The 15,755-nt window shown below is 43.8% G+C and overlaps 1 protein-coding gene across 6 annotated transcripts in view; it reads left to right on the forward strand.

The window, feature by feature from the left end:
• Window positions 1-15,755, forward strand: part of SLC12A3 (solute carrier family 12 member 3) — a 50,251-nt gene that overhangs the window by 20,188 nt on the left and 14,308 nt on the right. For 4 of the 6 annotated variants that reach the window (XM_072632298.1, XM_072632299.1, XM_072632296.1 and 1 more), the window contains exons 11-23: window positions 54-161; window positions 576-699; window positions 1,358-1,459; window positions 1,811-1,966; window positions 3,416-3,515; window positions 4,893-5,004; window positions 5,821-5,961; window positions 6,890-6,996; window positions 9,634-9,716; window positions 9,803-9,874; window positions 10,249-10,350; window positions 11,496-11,607; window positions 14,137-14,223. In XM_072632298.1, the coding sequence (XP_072488399.1) occupies window positions 54-161; window positions 576-699; window positions 1,358-1,459; window positions 1,811-1,966; window positions 3,416-3,515; window positions 4,893-5,004; window positions 5,821-5,961; window positions 6,890-6,996; window positions 9,634-9,716; window positions 9,803-9,874; window positions 10,249-10,350; window positions 11,496-11,607; window positions 14,137-14,223 (1,406 nt within the window). The remainder of the gene's footprint in view (window positions 1-53; window positions 162-575; window positions 700-1,357; window positions 1,460-1,810; window positions 1,967-3,415; window positions 3,516-4,892; window positions 5,005-5,820; window positions 5,962-6,889; window positions 6,997-9,633; window positions 9,717-9,802; window positions 9,875-10,248; window positions 10,351-11,495; window positions 11,608-14,136; window positions 14,224-15,755) is intronic. The other 2 variants (XM_072632302.1, XM_072632300.1) reach the window with 1 other exon arrangement.

Below are 15,755 nucleotides of genomic sequence, written 5' to 3' on the forward strand. Positions count from 1 at the left end.
TGGGGCAAAGCCTGAGCAATGAACAGGAACTAAACCCTATGTGCCTCCTGCAGAGCATGAGTATGGTATCTGGCTTTGCACCCTTGATCACTGCAGGCATCTTTGGGGCTACCCTCTCTTCTGCCCTGGCCTGCCTTGTCTCTGCTGCCAAAGTCTTCCAGGTAAGAATGTGATGCCAGCCTAGTGGTGAATTCCAGATGCCATCCCATCTATAGCACTCAGTGGGATGGGTGGGCCTCTGATAGTACAAACCTACAGCAGAGCGGCTCAGGAAAGATTTGGGATGGATGAGAGTATCAAGAGAGAATGCAGACATAAAATGTCAACATCAAGTAACTTCACTATGTCCTCTAAAGAGATAAGCCCAGGGTGGGGAAGGGGGAGGGAGTGGAGATGGAAGAAGCATAGAGGCCAGTTTAAAAATGTTCCCAAGGAAGACACTTAAATGTAGCTCACAGCTTGTTCTAGGAAAAATAAAAACAAGTCTAGAATGGGAGAATAAATTCTGAGATCCCAAGATAAAACTTTGCTGTCTTTCATCCCCCTTCTCACTTTCTCCATCCCTCATTCCCCAGTGCTTATGTGAAGACCAACTTTACCCTCTCATTGGCTTCTTTGGGAAGGGCTATGGAAAAAACAATGAGCCTGTCCGGGGTTACCTGCTGGCTTATGTCATTGCGGTGGCCTTCATTCTCATTGGTGAGACTGGACCCTGGTCCCTGAGAGGCAGCAGGCATCGGGACTGGAGATTGGGGGGATGGGAAAGAGAGCACTTGCTTGGCTTAAAATCAGAGGAAAAAACATCTAGATTTCCTTCTGACCTTCTCTAGGGATGAGGGGAAAAATTAACTAAATTCAGATGCAATCCCATAGCACCTGAACTGGATTTGGCGTGAAGTGAAGAATGATTTAATAAGAGGCCTAATGGCTAGTATTAGATCAGGAGACGTGGCTGGCCTAAGCAGGGCACCTCATCTCTCCAGGTTGGAGTTGTGTTATCTGTAAAGCACAGATAATATTACCTGACCTGAGGGTGAAGGCTGGACCAGGTGATCTTTTGCATTCTCTTTTAGTTTAAAGATATATGATTCTCTGAAGTACTATGTGTCATTATCTCCTCTGAGCTTTTTCCAAATCAAGGGGCAGACAAGGGGGTGGAGGGAGAAGAAGGAGAGACAGAGACAGAGGACAACTGGCCTCCAGCTCCAATCTTGAAGGCTCCTGATATTCTGATCATGTCTCTTCCCTGCTCTCTCCCTCTCCCTCTCCTTGTTTGAGGAGGTCCACTCAAATACATCATGGACCAGGATAGTTGGGATTGTTCATAATTGTCTCTCTCCCTCCCCGGTCCTTGTAGCTGAGCTCAACACCATTGCCCCCATCATCTCCAACTTCTTCTTGTGCTCCTATGCACTCATCAACTTCAGCTGCTTCCACGCTTCCATCACCAATTCTCCCGGTGAGTGCTAATGGGGAAACAGAAGACCACCATGGCCCAACTCTCCCTCCTCAATGCCTTCTCCCCAGAGGTTGAGCTACTACATCAGGAGTTCATGTCAAAGGCTAGGTCAGCCCTTCAGGTATATCTGCTCAAATTTAGGACAAGACATTGCCATATTCAGAGGATAGATATCCCTAGGGGTCCAGTGGGCAAGACCCCACATTGAGAATCGAGATTCCCAACTTCTTGACAAAATCAGAATCTTCTTCATTCACTTCCCCCTAGAAACTGGGGCTAATACCCATCAGGTCCTGAGAGAGGGGCTGCCCACTGTCTTCTGTGCCAACCAAACCTTCCTCTCTGTCCCAGGCTGGAGACCCTCATTCCACTACTACAACAAATGGATAGCCCTGTTTGGGGCAGTCATCTCTGTGGTCATCATGTTCCTCCTCACATGGTGGGCAGCCCTCATTGCGATTGCTGTGGTCATCTTCTTGCTGTTATATGTGCTCTACAAGAAGCCAGGTGTGGAGACCTTGGTGGAATCTGGGGGGCTTTGGTTATTCATTTGTTTCCCTGCCAGGAGGAAGTTATAGTATAACAAAAGGTATTGCCATTAACAATCCCTCACATTTCTATAACACTTTACAGTTTATAATATGACTTTCACATAGCTTTTCCTTCTTATAAAGTGTTTTACATAGATGACTTCATTTTCTCTTCACAACAACCCCATGGGGCACATGCTTTGCTTTGATGTTATCATAGATCCATGACCTTTTCAGTCATGACAGCTCTCAGTCCTCATGGCAGTTTCAGCTCTTGTGGAGCATGATCTTCTATCCTTAGAGATTCTTTACTTTTTTTCCAAGAATCTTCCATTGAAGAGCCCCTGTATGCTAAAGATCTTGGCTTAAAATCAGAGGAAAAAAATCTAGAATTCCTTCTGACCTTCTCCAGGGATGGGGGGGTGGGGGGTGGTGGTGGTGGTGGTGAAGAATTAACTAAATTCAGATGGATCCCATAGCACCTGAACTGGATTTGGTATGAACTGAAGAATGATTTAATAATTGACTTGACTCCTTTACACTGTCTTGCCATTTAACAAAATCTTTTTGGGGCCATGATTTAAATTTCTCTGCCCTTCCCCCCAATCCTTTCCAGTAACTTTGAAAAGGAGGAGGGCAGGGATGATCACTCCCATGTTACAGACGAGGACATTTTTAGACACCAACTGAAGACTAATGGCCTATGCAGGTATACAGTGGACAACAATACCTGCTGCTGCAGGGTGGGATTGAGCGCCAATGGTTGCTCCATTCACTATTCTCTTTTTCTTAAGTCAGCCTTGTAGATACTCCCTTGCTAACCTATCAGAAAGACTGCTCTTCTTGATAAGATGACTTATACAAAGTAGTTTGTAAACCTTAAAGTCCCATATCTATGTCACCTAGACTGAAAGCACATTTTAATGACTATGTCGCTGCCCCTGGAGTCAGGTGAGACCTAGGTTTGAACCCTTGTTCTTTCTCTATGTAGCTAGGACAAGTCACTGAAACCCTCTGGGCCTCCTTTTTCTTATCTGAAAGTGAGGAGCTTGGACCACATGATTTCTGAGATTCCTTCCAGTCCTAAATCTACATTCCTGAGGCTAACACATACTAGCTGAGCGACCCTGAGCATGTCCTTTTAAATTCTCTGAGCCGCAAGTTCCTCCTCTATAAAATAGGAATAATATTTGCACTACTTACCTAAGGTTTGTTGTAAGGAAAATGGTTTGTGAATCTTAGAGCACAATAGATTTATTATGAACTCTTTTCATTACTTGCTGTAACTTGGCTTCACCTTTTAGGCTGCCAGTCAGGTCTTTTGACACTGTCCCTACTCCTAAGGTGAATGTGATGTTTGGATCCTTCTTTTAAAGCTGGAAAACTCTTCATCCTTCCTCCCCTTCCTACTTTTTTCTCTCCCCAGAGGTGAACTGGGGCTCTTCAGTCCAGGCTGGCTCCTACAACATGGCCCTGAACTACTCAGTAGGACTCAATGAGGTTGAAGAGCACATTAAGAATTACAGGTGAACAGGCTACCCTTTCATCCCCATGACCAGTCATTCTAAAATACTCATATTCCTGCTTTCCCCTGGCTTTAAGAACCATCAAGCAGTCAGTCAACAAATGAATATTAAGCACTTACCATGTGTCAGGCACTGGACATGTGCAGAACTTTCCGCCCCCCTCCCCACGGCTCCCACCCCAGTGCTTCTGAACTGAGATATTGACCAATGGGAAAACAATGGCGCCAATATTGACCAAGTTCACTGACAAAAAAATATGAAAAACTGAAATCACTCAGAGTATTTTATAATGAATTTGTATTTTATGACTATTCCAAGAACATTGTCCTCTGCTGCCTCATTGGAGCACAAAGTTTACCCTGGCTTCCTGAAGATCATGCCAAGCTCTCAGGTCCCAGGTACTGGCAGACTGCATGTGCCCATGGACTGAGGACCAGCCTAGCCAAGTGCAGAGAGACTTATTACCAGGCTGGCCTTAGGATGAATATTTAAAGGAGGTGGGCAACCTTTGGCCTCAAGGACACATGTGGCCTTCTAGGTCATCAGATGTGGCTTTTTGACTGAGTCCAAGTTTTACAGAATAAATCCTTTTATTAAGGGGATTTGTTCTGTGAAGTTTGGATTCAAAGGCCTGCACTTGAAGTCCGCATGTGGTCTCAAGGCCGCAGGTTCTCCACCCCTGCTAGACCACAGCAACTCTCAGAAACCATCTATTCAGCTGGAAAAGGGCGGCAAAATACTTATCAGTATTCACACTGACAAGATGACAGGGCCTTGAATTTTTTACATATTTGTTCTTAGTGCTTAGAAGGCACATTTTGTTGTTGTTCAGTTGATCCAGTTATATCTGATTCTTTATGACCCCATTTGGGGTTTTCTTGGCAAAGATACTGCAGTGGTTTGCCATTTCCTTCTCTGGCTCATTTTACAGATAAGGAAACTGAGGCAAACAGGGTTAAGTGATTTGCCCAGGATCATACAGTTAGTAAGTGTCTGAGGCCAGATTTGAACTCAGAAAGATGAGTTTTCCTGCCTCCAGGCCCAGCACTCTATCCGCTGTGCTACCTAGCTGCCCAAGAAGGCTCATAGTAGGTACTTAATAAAGGCTTGATTGACTTTCTGATTGTTTCTTAATGATAATGACCCTGTCCATTTATACAATGATATGTATTCCACAAAACTTGTGTATAATCATTTCAGTTTGATTCTTTTATTGTGCCTGCGATATAAGTCAGATTTTTGCAAATGAAGAAACAGATGCAGGCCATAGAGGAGGAAGAGAACACACCTAGGACCCAAAAATCCAACTTCAGTCTCTGAGCAGTGGCTCCATCCTTGGTGACATTGACATTTTTCCTTTTTTTTCTTTTTCCTCAGACCCCAGTGCCTGGTCCTTACTGGGCCTCCAAATTTCCGACCAGCCCTGGTGGACTTTGTGGGCACATTCACTAGGAACCTCAGCCTGATGATTTGTGGCCATGTGATCATTGTGAGTGTCTGCCTCCTTTTTCTTCTCTAGTTTGGTGTGGGAACAACCCTGGGTGGGGACAGTGACTTGCTTGTTTTCTGCAAATTAATGAAAGTCTTGCTGGCTTAAAAAAAAATCAGTAAAAGTGTTTTTTTTAATAGGATTGTAGATTTAAAGTTGGAAGAAGTCTTCTAGACAGGCCCCTTTATTTTACACATTGCTAGATGTGAGGGACTTTCCATGGGGCCTATGGAAACACACATTTATGGGGATGTTGCTCTCCTCCTCAAGAAACTCTAGTGGCTCCCTGTTAATTCTAGTTAAAAATATAAACTAATTTGTTTGGCATTCAAATCCCTTCACAATCTGACTACATGCTACATTTGTGGACTTAATGTAGCATCATTGTTTAGTTTCATGCTTTTTTCTCTTTCCTGTTCGCTGCTTTTTCTCCAGCTTTTACTTCCTACCCTTTCTCTCTTTCTCCCCCTTCAAAGATCTTTGCATTTGGGAATATGGATCCAAATTCCAGCTTTGTCCTCTGTGTGACCTTTCCCACTTGGGCCTCAGTTTCCCTACAATAAAATAAAGGATGGAGAGGATGGAGGACTAGACACTCCTTAAGATCCCTTCGTATTCTAAAGTCTCCAGTCTCCTCTCTTCTTTCCCTTTTCTTCTCACTCTCTGTTCACTGGGCCAGCCAGGCCCATGTTCTTCTAGTGACCTGCAAGCTATAGATGTTGGCCAGCCCTGAGCTAGTGTGGAGTTCTCCAACACAGCAGCCCCTAATTCTCTTGGGACAAGGGGGCAAGACTCTCTCTTGTACTCCCATGACAGGGACCTAGAAAACAGAGGATGCCAGAGCTCCGGCTCATCTCCAACGGACACACAAAGTGGCTGAACAAAAGAAAAATCAAGGCTTTCTACTCAGACGTGATTGCGGAGGACTTGAGGAGTGGAGTCCAGACCCTAATTCAGGTGAAATGATGGCCTGGGAAAAAGCAGAGAGCCCCAAGTGTGCCTAACCCAGAGTGGGCAGATGCAGGTCCGGCCTGCTCTGAATGACCTTCTCTGAAGATTCCATAGCCACCCCTCACTGACCTTCACAGTCTTTCCAGTGGGGAAGTTCTTCCTGAATCCTAAGAGCTCTCTCAATCCCTACTTCACAGAATAATAGATTTAGAGCCAGAAGGGACTTTGGGGTTCTTCAACTCCAGCCTCTTTGATCCACAGATGAGGAAACTAAAACTCAGAGAGTTTCGGTGATTTATTCAGGGTCACACAGCTAGTAAATGCTTGAGACAAATTTGAACTCAGGTCTGCCTCTTGTCCCTGACCCATTTAGCAATGTTTTTGTTTCATCGACAGCTTCCCATGAATGTCAAGAGAGGCAGGAAAACTCAGTATGGGGATCTGTGGAACTGAATGTTTGGGGAGGGAAAAGCCTACCTCTTCATTATTAGTTAACTTTTAATTGGGCCAGGTCTGCAGAGCTTAGTGTTGGGTGCAATACAAAGATGAATATGACACAGATGGTCCCTGCCCTCAAGGCGCTTTTAATCTAGTAGGAGAAATAATTATCTCTACTAATTTATGGGAATAGGCCAAGGATCATAGGCTTAGAGATCATCTAAAATCTTATTTTACAGATGAGAAAACTGAGGCTCAGAGATAATGCAAAAGATTTTGTACCTGGCTCTGGGATACATGTGATGACTTTTTCATTATATGTAAGGCTGACACTCGGGTAAACCTGTGGCCACATCCAGAGTTTACAGGGATTAGGAAGTGTAGGAATGGCCAATTCGGTGTTACACAATGTGTCTCCAGTAATCCACAAAGCCAATAATCCACATGTGAATGATGGAGAACTGGCTGGATTTCTCTAGCTCTTCCTTAAATACAGGCAGCCGGCCTTGGGAAGATGAAACCCAACATTCTGGTGGTTGGATACAAAAAGAACTGGCAGTCGGCTCATCCAGCAACAGTGGAGGACTACATCGGGATCCTGCAGTGAGTTCAAGTGCCTGGGGCTCTAACCACCCCTCGGGTCTTCAGGGAAGCAGTTCCCTCTCCACACCAGGTCTTAGATCCAAGCCACAGTGGGTGTGGAGGAAGGCCAGTATAGGTCAGGAGAAGATGAGAGATTCTGAAGGCTTCATAGGCATGGACAGAGAAAGGGAGAAAATTCCCACACTATCTCCCCGACTCCCATGTTATTCTTGACATTAAGTCACTCTGCAGAGAGCCTCTGTGGTTAAACCTCAGAGGTTTGACAAATGGGTCACACCTATGATTTTAATTTGGGAGCTGTCTCAGGGCTAATCCGTGGCTCTGTTCTCTCAACCAAAATGTCCAAATCATTTTCCTGCCTTAATGGCAAATGGAGGTAGGGTGGCATAGTGAGTAAATACTATTGTGCTGGGAGCCAAGAGAACTGGATTCTTGCCCTCTGGTCACATCATGTTCCTCTCTGAGCCTGTTTTCTCTAAAATGATCCAGTTAGACTAAGTGGTTTCCAAGGCCCTGCCCAGCTCTGACATTCTCAAATTGTAGTATAAACTGGTCTTTAATGATGAGGCTATCCTTCTGACCATCAATGCTTTAGGTCAGGTTCACAGATGGAGGGAGATCCAGAAACCTTAGGAAGTTGATCTCTGTCTATATTGACCCTGTGAACTAAAAACGAAAACAAAGCCGCTGATATCAACTTTTTTTCTCCTTGTTTTAAGAGAGGCAGTAGGAACTAGTGGAAAGAGTACAAGATTAGATGGCAAAAGACCAGAGATCTCGTTTTGATTCCTCAGCTTGTTGTGTAGCCTTGGGCAGGTCATCCTCGTCCTCAGTTCCCAATACTATAAAATGGGAGTAGCAATATTGGCTCTGCCTTCCTCACAGGAGGAAGGATAGGATTAAACGAAGTGCTGTGTATGGAAGCACTTTGTAACTGGGAAGGGGTCGGTTCTGGCCTGTGAGGTCTCATCATCATCTCCTACAGGAAACCTTTCCCAAGCCCTCTTAATTCTAGCACTTTCCCTCTGTTGATTATTACCTGTTTATTCTGTATATACTTGGTACACAAGATGTTTGTCCATCACCTGCCCATTAGATTGTGAACTCCTTTAGGGCAGGGACTGGCTTTTTCTTTTCTTTGTGACCCTGGACTAGCTCAGTGCCTGGCACATAGTAGGAACTTTGTAAGTGTTTAATGATTGATTAGTGTAAGGAACTCCCGGTGAAGAACTTCCTCTACCAGTGTAGGAAACAGCTCCTCTATAAGTGACAGTCTTGGCGGGTTACCAGGAACACTAAGGAACTTGCCCGGGGTCACGAGAAGTAGGACTTGATCCCAATTGTTCATGTGGCAGAGACCAGTTTTCTTGATACTATCCTTCTGTCTCTTGTAAAGTAAGATATAAACGTGAGCTAGTTCCCTGAGGACAGCAATGAGTGGGATCTGGGATAGTCACGGTTATGCTGTGCCACAAAGATGTGATAAAAATGTGATCATCATTGACTTTATTGGGCATCTGCTGTGGGGCAGCTGGGTGGCTCAGTGAAGAGCCACCACCAAATCTTCTCTCAGACATTTTCTTTAGCATGTGACCCAGGGCAGTCACTTACTCTCCTTGTGCTTCAGTTTCCTCCTCTGCAAAACAGAGAAAAGAATGGCATTTACCTCATAGAGTTGTGGTGACGATCAAATAAGTTAACATATGGAAAGCATTTTGCAAACTAAAGTGCAATATAGCCGCTAATTACTATAGTTGTTCCCATCGCTGTTGGAGTTGTCAGGTAAGAGGAAAACTCCCTGCCCTTTGAGAATTGTTAGAATGAATGCTGGATTTTGAGTCAGAGGCTGCTGTTCAGTCTCTCAGTTGTATCTGACGCTTCGTGACCCCACGGTACCACGGTATCATTGACATATCATGTCAATACTGTCCATGAGATTTTCTTGGCAGAGAAACTGGAATTGGTCGCCATTTCCTTTTCCAGCTCATTTTATAGATGAGGAAACTGAGGCAAAGAGGACTAAGTGACAACCCAAAGTCACAGGGTTAATAAGTGTTTGAGGTCAGATTTGGAACTCTGACTCCAGGCCTGGCATTCTCTCCACTGTGCCACCTAGCTGCTCCCCGCAAAACCAGTATCTGCCTGACTCCAAAACCAGTGTTCTTTCCATTGAACCATCCTCACTCTTGTTTCCTTTCCTTTCGCCTCAGCATCCCCTCACCTCCCAAATGTTGTGACTCCATGTTACCTTACTCCTTTTGCACTGAGAGGAAAGAAGATCTATTCAACTCAATCATAATAAAGCTCTGGGGACTTCCTATGTTTTTCTTCTCTCATTGACACCTGCGTTTTAGAAGATGAGCTTAAAATTCCATTAGCTCAGCCCTGAGCAGTCTCTAGGGGGAGAATTTTCCATAAAGCAGCAGTTATATAGGGAGAATATTTGGGGACAAATACCCTTCTAATGATACCAGTAAGCTATCATCCACGATGCCAAGGCATAAGGCCTTCCCTATGTATGACACTGATCTCTGGATAACTACATTCTCAACTAGTGTAAGAGGCCTGTGCTGATTTCCTGATTCATGGAACTCAAAGTACAGACAGTGGGCAGGACTGTGTTTATTCTTTTCCCAGTGATGCTTTTGATTTCAACTATGGTGTGTGTGTGATGAGGATGAGAGAAGGTCTCAACGTCTCTGAAGTGATGCAAGCCCACAGTAAGTGCTGTCTTCTGCATCTCAGCCACTCCCAGGCTATCACGGACAGTCTGTATTCAAGGATGCCTCTTTCTTCTTTCTTGTAGTCAATCCTGTATTTGACCCAGCTGAAGACCAGAAGGAAGCCAGAGCCAATGGAGATAGGCCATCTGTCAGTGGTATATGTCAGTCCCCTCTAAGTTTCAGCCATCAGTGATCTGTCCACCTGCAGGGCAGTTAGCTGACTGACCTAACCCATATTCTCATACATGCTCCCTCCTTTAGAGTCATGGTTGAAAAAAGGTCACTGATGGGGCTGGAGACAGACTTGTCTATGACATAATTTATCTGGCTTTGGAATGGCCTCAGGGTGTCCCCACAGCTCCCTATGCCTACAGTAAAATCATGATCAAGGAGCAAAGAATGGGGGTACTTTTTGGTCTGCCAAAGGGAAAGGAGAAAAGGTTCATGGATAAGGGTGAGTGAACCACCGTCCCCCAGCCATAGGTAAGGATGTCTCTTGTCTCATGGATGATCCATTATCTTTTTCTAGTGAACCCAGAAGTTCTGGTGGCTGAAGAACAAGCAAGCACCATATTCCAGTCTGAACAGGGCAAGAAGACCATTGATATCTACTGGCTCTTTGATGATGGAGGTCAGTAATCCCCAAAGTACCAGGAGATTTCTGAGATATGAGTTTAAGCAAAAGCCCCTCTGCCTCTCTTTTTGCCATTCCCCCATCCCCTAATAGGTTGTGGGGTTTTTTGCCATCTTTTAGGATCATTTTTACCATGTCCTTGATATGATCATTCATGAGACACAGTATACTGATCTGGGAATCCTGTCCTGTTTCTTATTGATTGAGATTCCTGAGTTCCATTGATTCTTCCTATTTTGATTCTTCCTCTAATATGCTATGACATTTTGGATGGATTCCCCTCTTTGTATATCTTGATCCTATGCTGTGAAAACAGGAACAAGTAGATGACTTTTCCTCCCTTGCAACTCTTTTAAGTCCTATCATGCTGAATATCTTGTCCATTCTCTTTCCTCTCAGAAATATGCTGATAATAAAACAATATAGAATCATAGGATTTTAGAACGGAAAGGAATGTACTAATCCAGAGATCACCCCCATCCCTTATTTTTACAGATGAAGGAAATGAAACCTAGGGATTGGAAGTGGTGACATATCTAAGGTCTTTTCTGGAGCTAATAGTAATAATAGCTGGCATTTACATAACACTTCACAAAACTTCTCATTTGATCCTTACAACTATCCTGGGAGGAAAATGTTATTAGCATCCCCATTTTACAGATAAGGAAACTGAGACAGAGATTAATTGACTTGCCCAAGGTCACATAGATAGTGTCTGAGGCTAGATTTGAACTCAGATCTTCCTAACTTCAAGCCCAATGTTCTATCCACTGCACTACCTAGCTGCCTATATTCTATGATCCTATACTTCTATTAATTTAATTGCTCAAGGCCAAGATTGACTTAGTATCAAGACCTAAGACCAGAACCCAGTTCTCCTGACTCCCAGGACAATGCCTGGGGATTCCATTCAATCACATTGCTTTCTAAGACAAACTGCAAATGTCTTTCTTTTATTGAGGCACCTAGTCCAGTCCCTTGAGCAGAGTGGTGGTTGATTTAGTGATGAAATCTACATAGAAGATCCACAGGAGGCAGTAAAAGACTGTGACTCAGCAAAGGCAGGTGGGCAATGGGGCTGCTTGTGCCACTGATTCTGATGCATTTTTTTACTTTTTGGGTGTATCTTTTATTTTCACAAGGCCTCACTCTCCTGATTCCTTATCTCCTTGGTCGAAAGAAGAGGTGGAACAAGTGTAAGATCCGAGTGTTTGTTGGGGGCCAGATCAATAGGATGGATGAAGAGAGAAAGGCGTAAGTGAGTTTGGATGGAGATTTATCTCTCTTGCCATTAACCAGTGTCCTGTAAGTTTAGGGCATTCAAAAAACTCGAAGACCTTTATGACACTATCTCACAAAGCAATGGTAGGCTGATTAACATTTAGCAACTGGCTCTCTGAAAAAAAATTATGCAGGATGTGATCCGTAGCATTTCCCAGATTCCAAAGTGTAAATACTCACTGAAAATTTAACAATCCAGCTGACTGTAAGGCAGGTCAGGCTCTTTAAGTCAATTAAGTCAACAAGCATTTGTTAAGCATTTACTATGTGCTGGGCACTGTGCTGAGCACTAATTACAAAGAAAGGCAAAAAAGTCCCTGTTCTCAAGGAGCCCCCAGTCAAATGGAGGAACAACATGGAAACAACTATGTATAATAAGTATAAACAAGATATAGACAGGATAAATTGGAGATAATCTCAGAGGGAAGGCAGTAAGATTAAGGAGGAAAGACTTAAGGAAAGTCTTCTTGCAGAAAGTGGGGCTTTACTGAGACTTGAAAGCCAAGAAAGTCAGAAGGCAGAGATTAAGAGGGAGAGAGTTCAAGGCACAAGGAACAGACAGAAAAAATACCTAGACCCAAGAGATAGTGTCTCATGAAAGGAACAGCAAAAGGCCAGTGTCACTTCATCACCAGAATTCTTGGAGGAGAATAAAGCATAAGAAGACTGACAAGGTAGGAAGGGGCCAAATTATGAAGGACTTTAAGTAATAGGAAGCCAATGAAGTTTATTGAATTAGGGGAGTGAAGGGAAAATCAATTTGACAGCTGAGAGGAGGATGGCCTATAGTAGAGAGACACTCAAGGTGGGGAAACCAATCAGAAAGCAAGGAGGCTATTGCAATGATAACCCAGCCACCCAAATAACCACACAGCAGGGAGTCTCACCTGGGAAGCAGTCCCACAGCAAAGCCTCTAAGCTCTGGTGCTCAATGTTTGATTATTTTCAAACTCAAGTTGTTCCTATTAAAGAAACATTTGAGAAATTGTTTTTGGTTTCATATCCCCTTTTCATACTTCTGAAAATGCCAGGTGCCCAGGACAAGCATATACCACCTCCACTGTGAGCTAAAGGACATAAGAAGATGGGGAGGGTGAAGTTTGCTTTTGAAATCAGATCAGATATCACATTGCTTGCCTTATCAATGGGTGGAGAAAAGGAGGGACAGAGGGAGAAAATTTGGAAAGTTAAAAACAAATAATAAATTTATTTTTAAAAAGAAAATAAATTGTATCAGAGAAGAGGTCATTCATGTGTGAGGGAGAAGGTCACACCTGGATGGAGAACTTCCTTCCCCTCTGTAAAAAGCCAGTAAACAATGGGGTTGTGGGGGCGGGGGTGGGGGGTGGGGGTGAATTTTATAATCTTTCAGGGAAAGTGATAAGCAATTTAAGCAGGTTCTCAAGGACAAGTCATTCTGGCAGCTTTCACCCTTAACCTCTATTCCTTCCTCTACCCACTAGCTTCATTAGCACTAGCTAGCCTGGCCCCCCTGCAGACTGCTTGCTCTCCCATTCTTTTTTAGATAATTGTCCTTAAATGAACAAATTAAACAACAGGCAATCATCTGTGTGGATGCTTTGAAGGCTGTCTCTGATCTGATGCTCTATCCATACCTATGCATGCAAACATATCTCCTACTCTCAGGCACACAACCTGCATTCAATCCAGGCCAGTGTCTTTCACAGAAACCAGTTGCCCCTGTCTGGGCCTTTCCTTCCATCTGGGATGGTCTTCCTACTCTTTCCCTACATCTCCAAGTCTTGCCCACCCTTTAAGGCTCAGCTTAGCAATTCCTTCCTTATCCTTCCCTTCTCTAAATGTCCCTAATACAAAAAAATCAGACCCCCCTCGCCAGAAAATTAAATGTTTTCTTTTTCATGGGGAGGAGTCTCCTTTTCCTGTCAAGACTCTAAGTCACTTGAAGATGCTTCACAGTGCCAGGCACATCACAAGCATCCAGGGAGGTGGCTCTTTAGCAACCTAAGCACCCCAAAAATCACACGGTAGGGAGGTCTCAGCTCTGAGTCTCAGACCCCTAGATCTGTACTTAGTGTTTGCTTATCTTGAAACCCAAGCATGTTTCTATTAGAGGAACATTAGCGAAATTTTTTTTTTTTAGTTTTGTGTCCCCTTTTCATGCTTTTGAAAATGCCAGGTGCCAAGAACAAATTTGCAGCCCCAACTGTGAGATAAAGACATAAGAAGATAGACAGTGTAAAATTTGCTCTTAACATCACATCAGAAGGGATGCAAGGGCTTAGAATCAGACCTGCATTAACTCCTATTAGCTGTGACCCCAGGCAAGTCACCACGTCTCTTTCTGAAAAACTGAGAATAATATATGGGATAATCAACCCTGTCTCACAGGGTTCTTATGAGGAAAGCTCTTTGTAAATCTTAAAGCACTATAGAAGTGAGAGTTATTTTTATTACTTGATGAATGACTGGTAAAAAAGTACAACAATAGCAGTAACCAATCTATCTTCATCTGCCTTACAGGATTATTTCACTGCTCAGCAAGTTCCGTCTAGGATTCCATGAAGTTCACGTCCTTCCTGACATCAATCAGAAGCCTCGGCCGGAACAGTAATTCTCTGTATTTTGGAGCTTTGGGGCTCAGGGGCATAGTGGACATGAGTAGGGGTAATGAACCCATTTTACAGATGGTCTCAAATGAGATTACACTGTTTTTATATATGTCACAGGAAGAGGGGGTAGATCTCCCCTCAGTGGTGAGATTCAACTTTTTAGGATTCTGGACAAGTTACCAAGTGGCAGACAAAGATTTAACTTAGGGAAAAACTACCTAACAGAGCTGTCCAAAAGAGAAATAGCCTCTCTAGCGGGATTACTCCCTCTGGAGGTCTTCAAGGTAAGATGGGCTGACCACTTGTTAGAATGTGATACATTGGATTCTTTCTCAGGTCCTTATAGGATCAAAAGTCCACTGAGGTCCCTTCCAACTTGGCAATTTTATGATTCTCTGAGAGAAAGGAAGGGAAAACAAGCATCTTAAGCTGCTTATTATAGTGGTAGTAGTGATGGTGAAGGGGGCTTTCCTTGTGGTTTCCTCTGGCTTTCTTAACATTACTACCTAGGCCTTTCTCTAAGGCACACTTGGAGGTGAGGCCTGGCAGAGGCTCTAAATCAGGGGTGTGACCTCCAGCCCACATGTGGCCCTTTAGGTCCTCAAGTGCAGTCTTTTGACTGAATCCAAACTTCACAGTTAAAGTTTGGATTTAGTCAAACGGTTGCACTTGAGGACCTAAAGGGCCACATGTGGCCTATAGGGTGCAGGTTTGCCACCCCTGGTCTAAGTACTTACCAAGCATCTTTTGGTTTACTGAAAAGGGCACTAGATTTAGCATCAGAGGACCTGGCTTTGATTCTTGACTTCACTACTATACAATCTTGACCAAATCCCTTTCTTTCCCTCTCTAGGCCTTGATTTCCTCCTTTGTAAAAGGAGGACATCAACCAGATGATCCTGAAATGCCTTTTCCATCTCTAAATTCACTGATCCTGATAGGTGCCAGGTCACAACTGAGTTTCTCCCCTTCAGACACTTTCCTGCCAGGTTTAGCAAGCATTGATTAAACAGCTACTATGGGCAAGGCACTGTGCTAAGTCCTAGGGATGCAGACAAAAGTAAAGTATTTCCCTGCACTCAAGGAGCTCACATTCTAGTGAGAGAAATAACATGAACTTAATGCATACATACGGAAAGAAATATGTACATATATGTAATGAGCGCACAAACTGGGAAGGAGAGGAAAGAAAGGCAGGAAAGTCTTCATATAAAAGGTAGCATTTGTATTGAGTTCTGGAGGAAACCAGATTTGCCAAAGATAAAGTTTACCATAAAGAAACCCTTCAAGCTGTGGGATGGATGCTTCAAACTCCGAGACTCCGTCAATCCCTGAGCTTCCTATTGGGGCTGCCTTTGAGGGGCCAAGTCTGTCCATAGAAACAAATGGCTTCCTAGGCTCACTGATTCCTAAGCTTTCTCCAGCCCTGGAGCTGCTTCTGGTTATGAGATGCTCTTAGCCAGCTTGGGGATGGGAGGGCCCTATCCCTATATTTCAGGGTTATATGGTTTTATATTCGTTCTTCACTTG

The sequence above is a fragment of the Notamacropus eugenii genome, chromosome 1 (assembly GCF_028372415.1).
Source record: "Notamacropus eugenii isolate mMacEug1 chromosome 1, mMacEug1.pri_v2, whole genome shotgun sequence".
NCBI lineage: Eukaryota > Metazoa > Chordata > Mammalia > Diprotodontia > Macropodidae > Notamacropus > Notamacropus eugenii.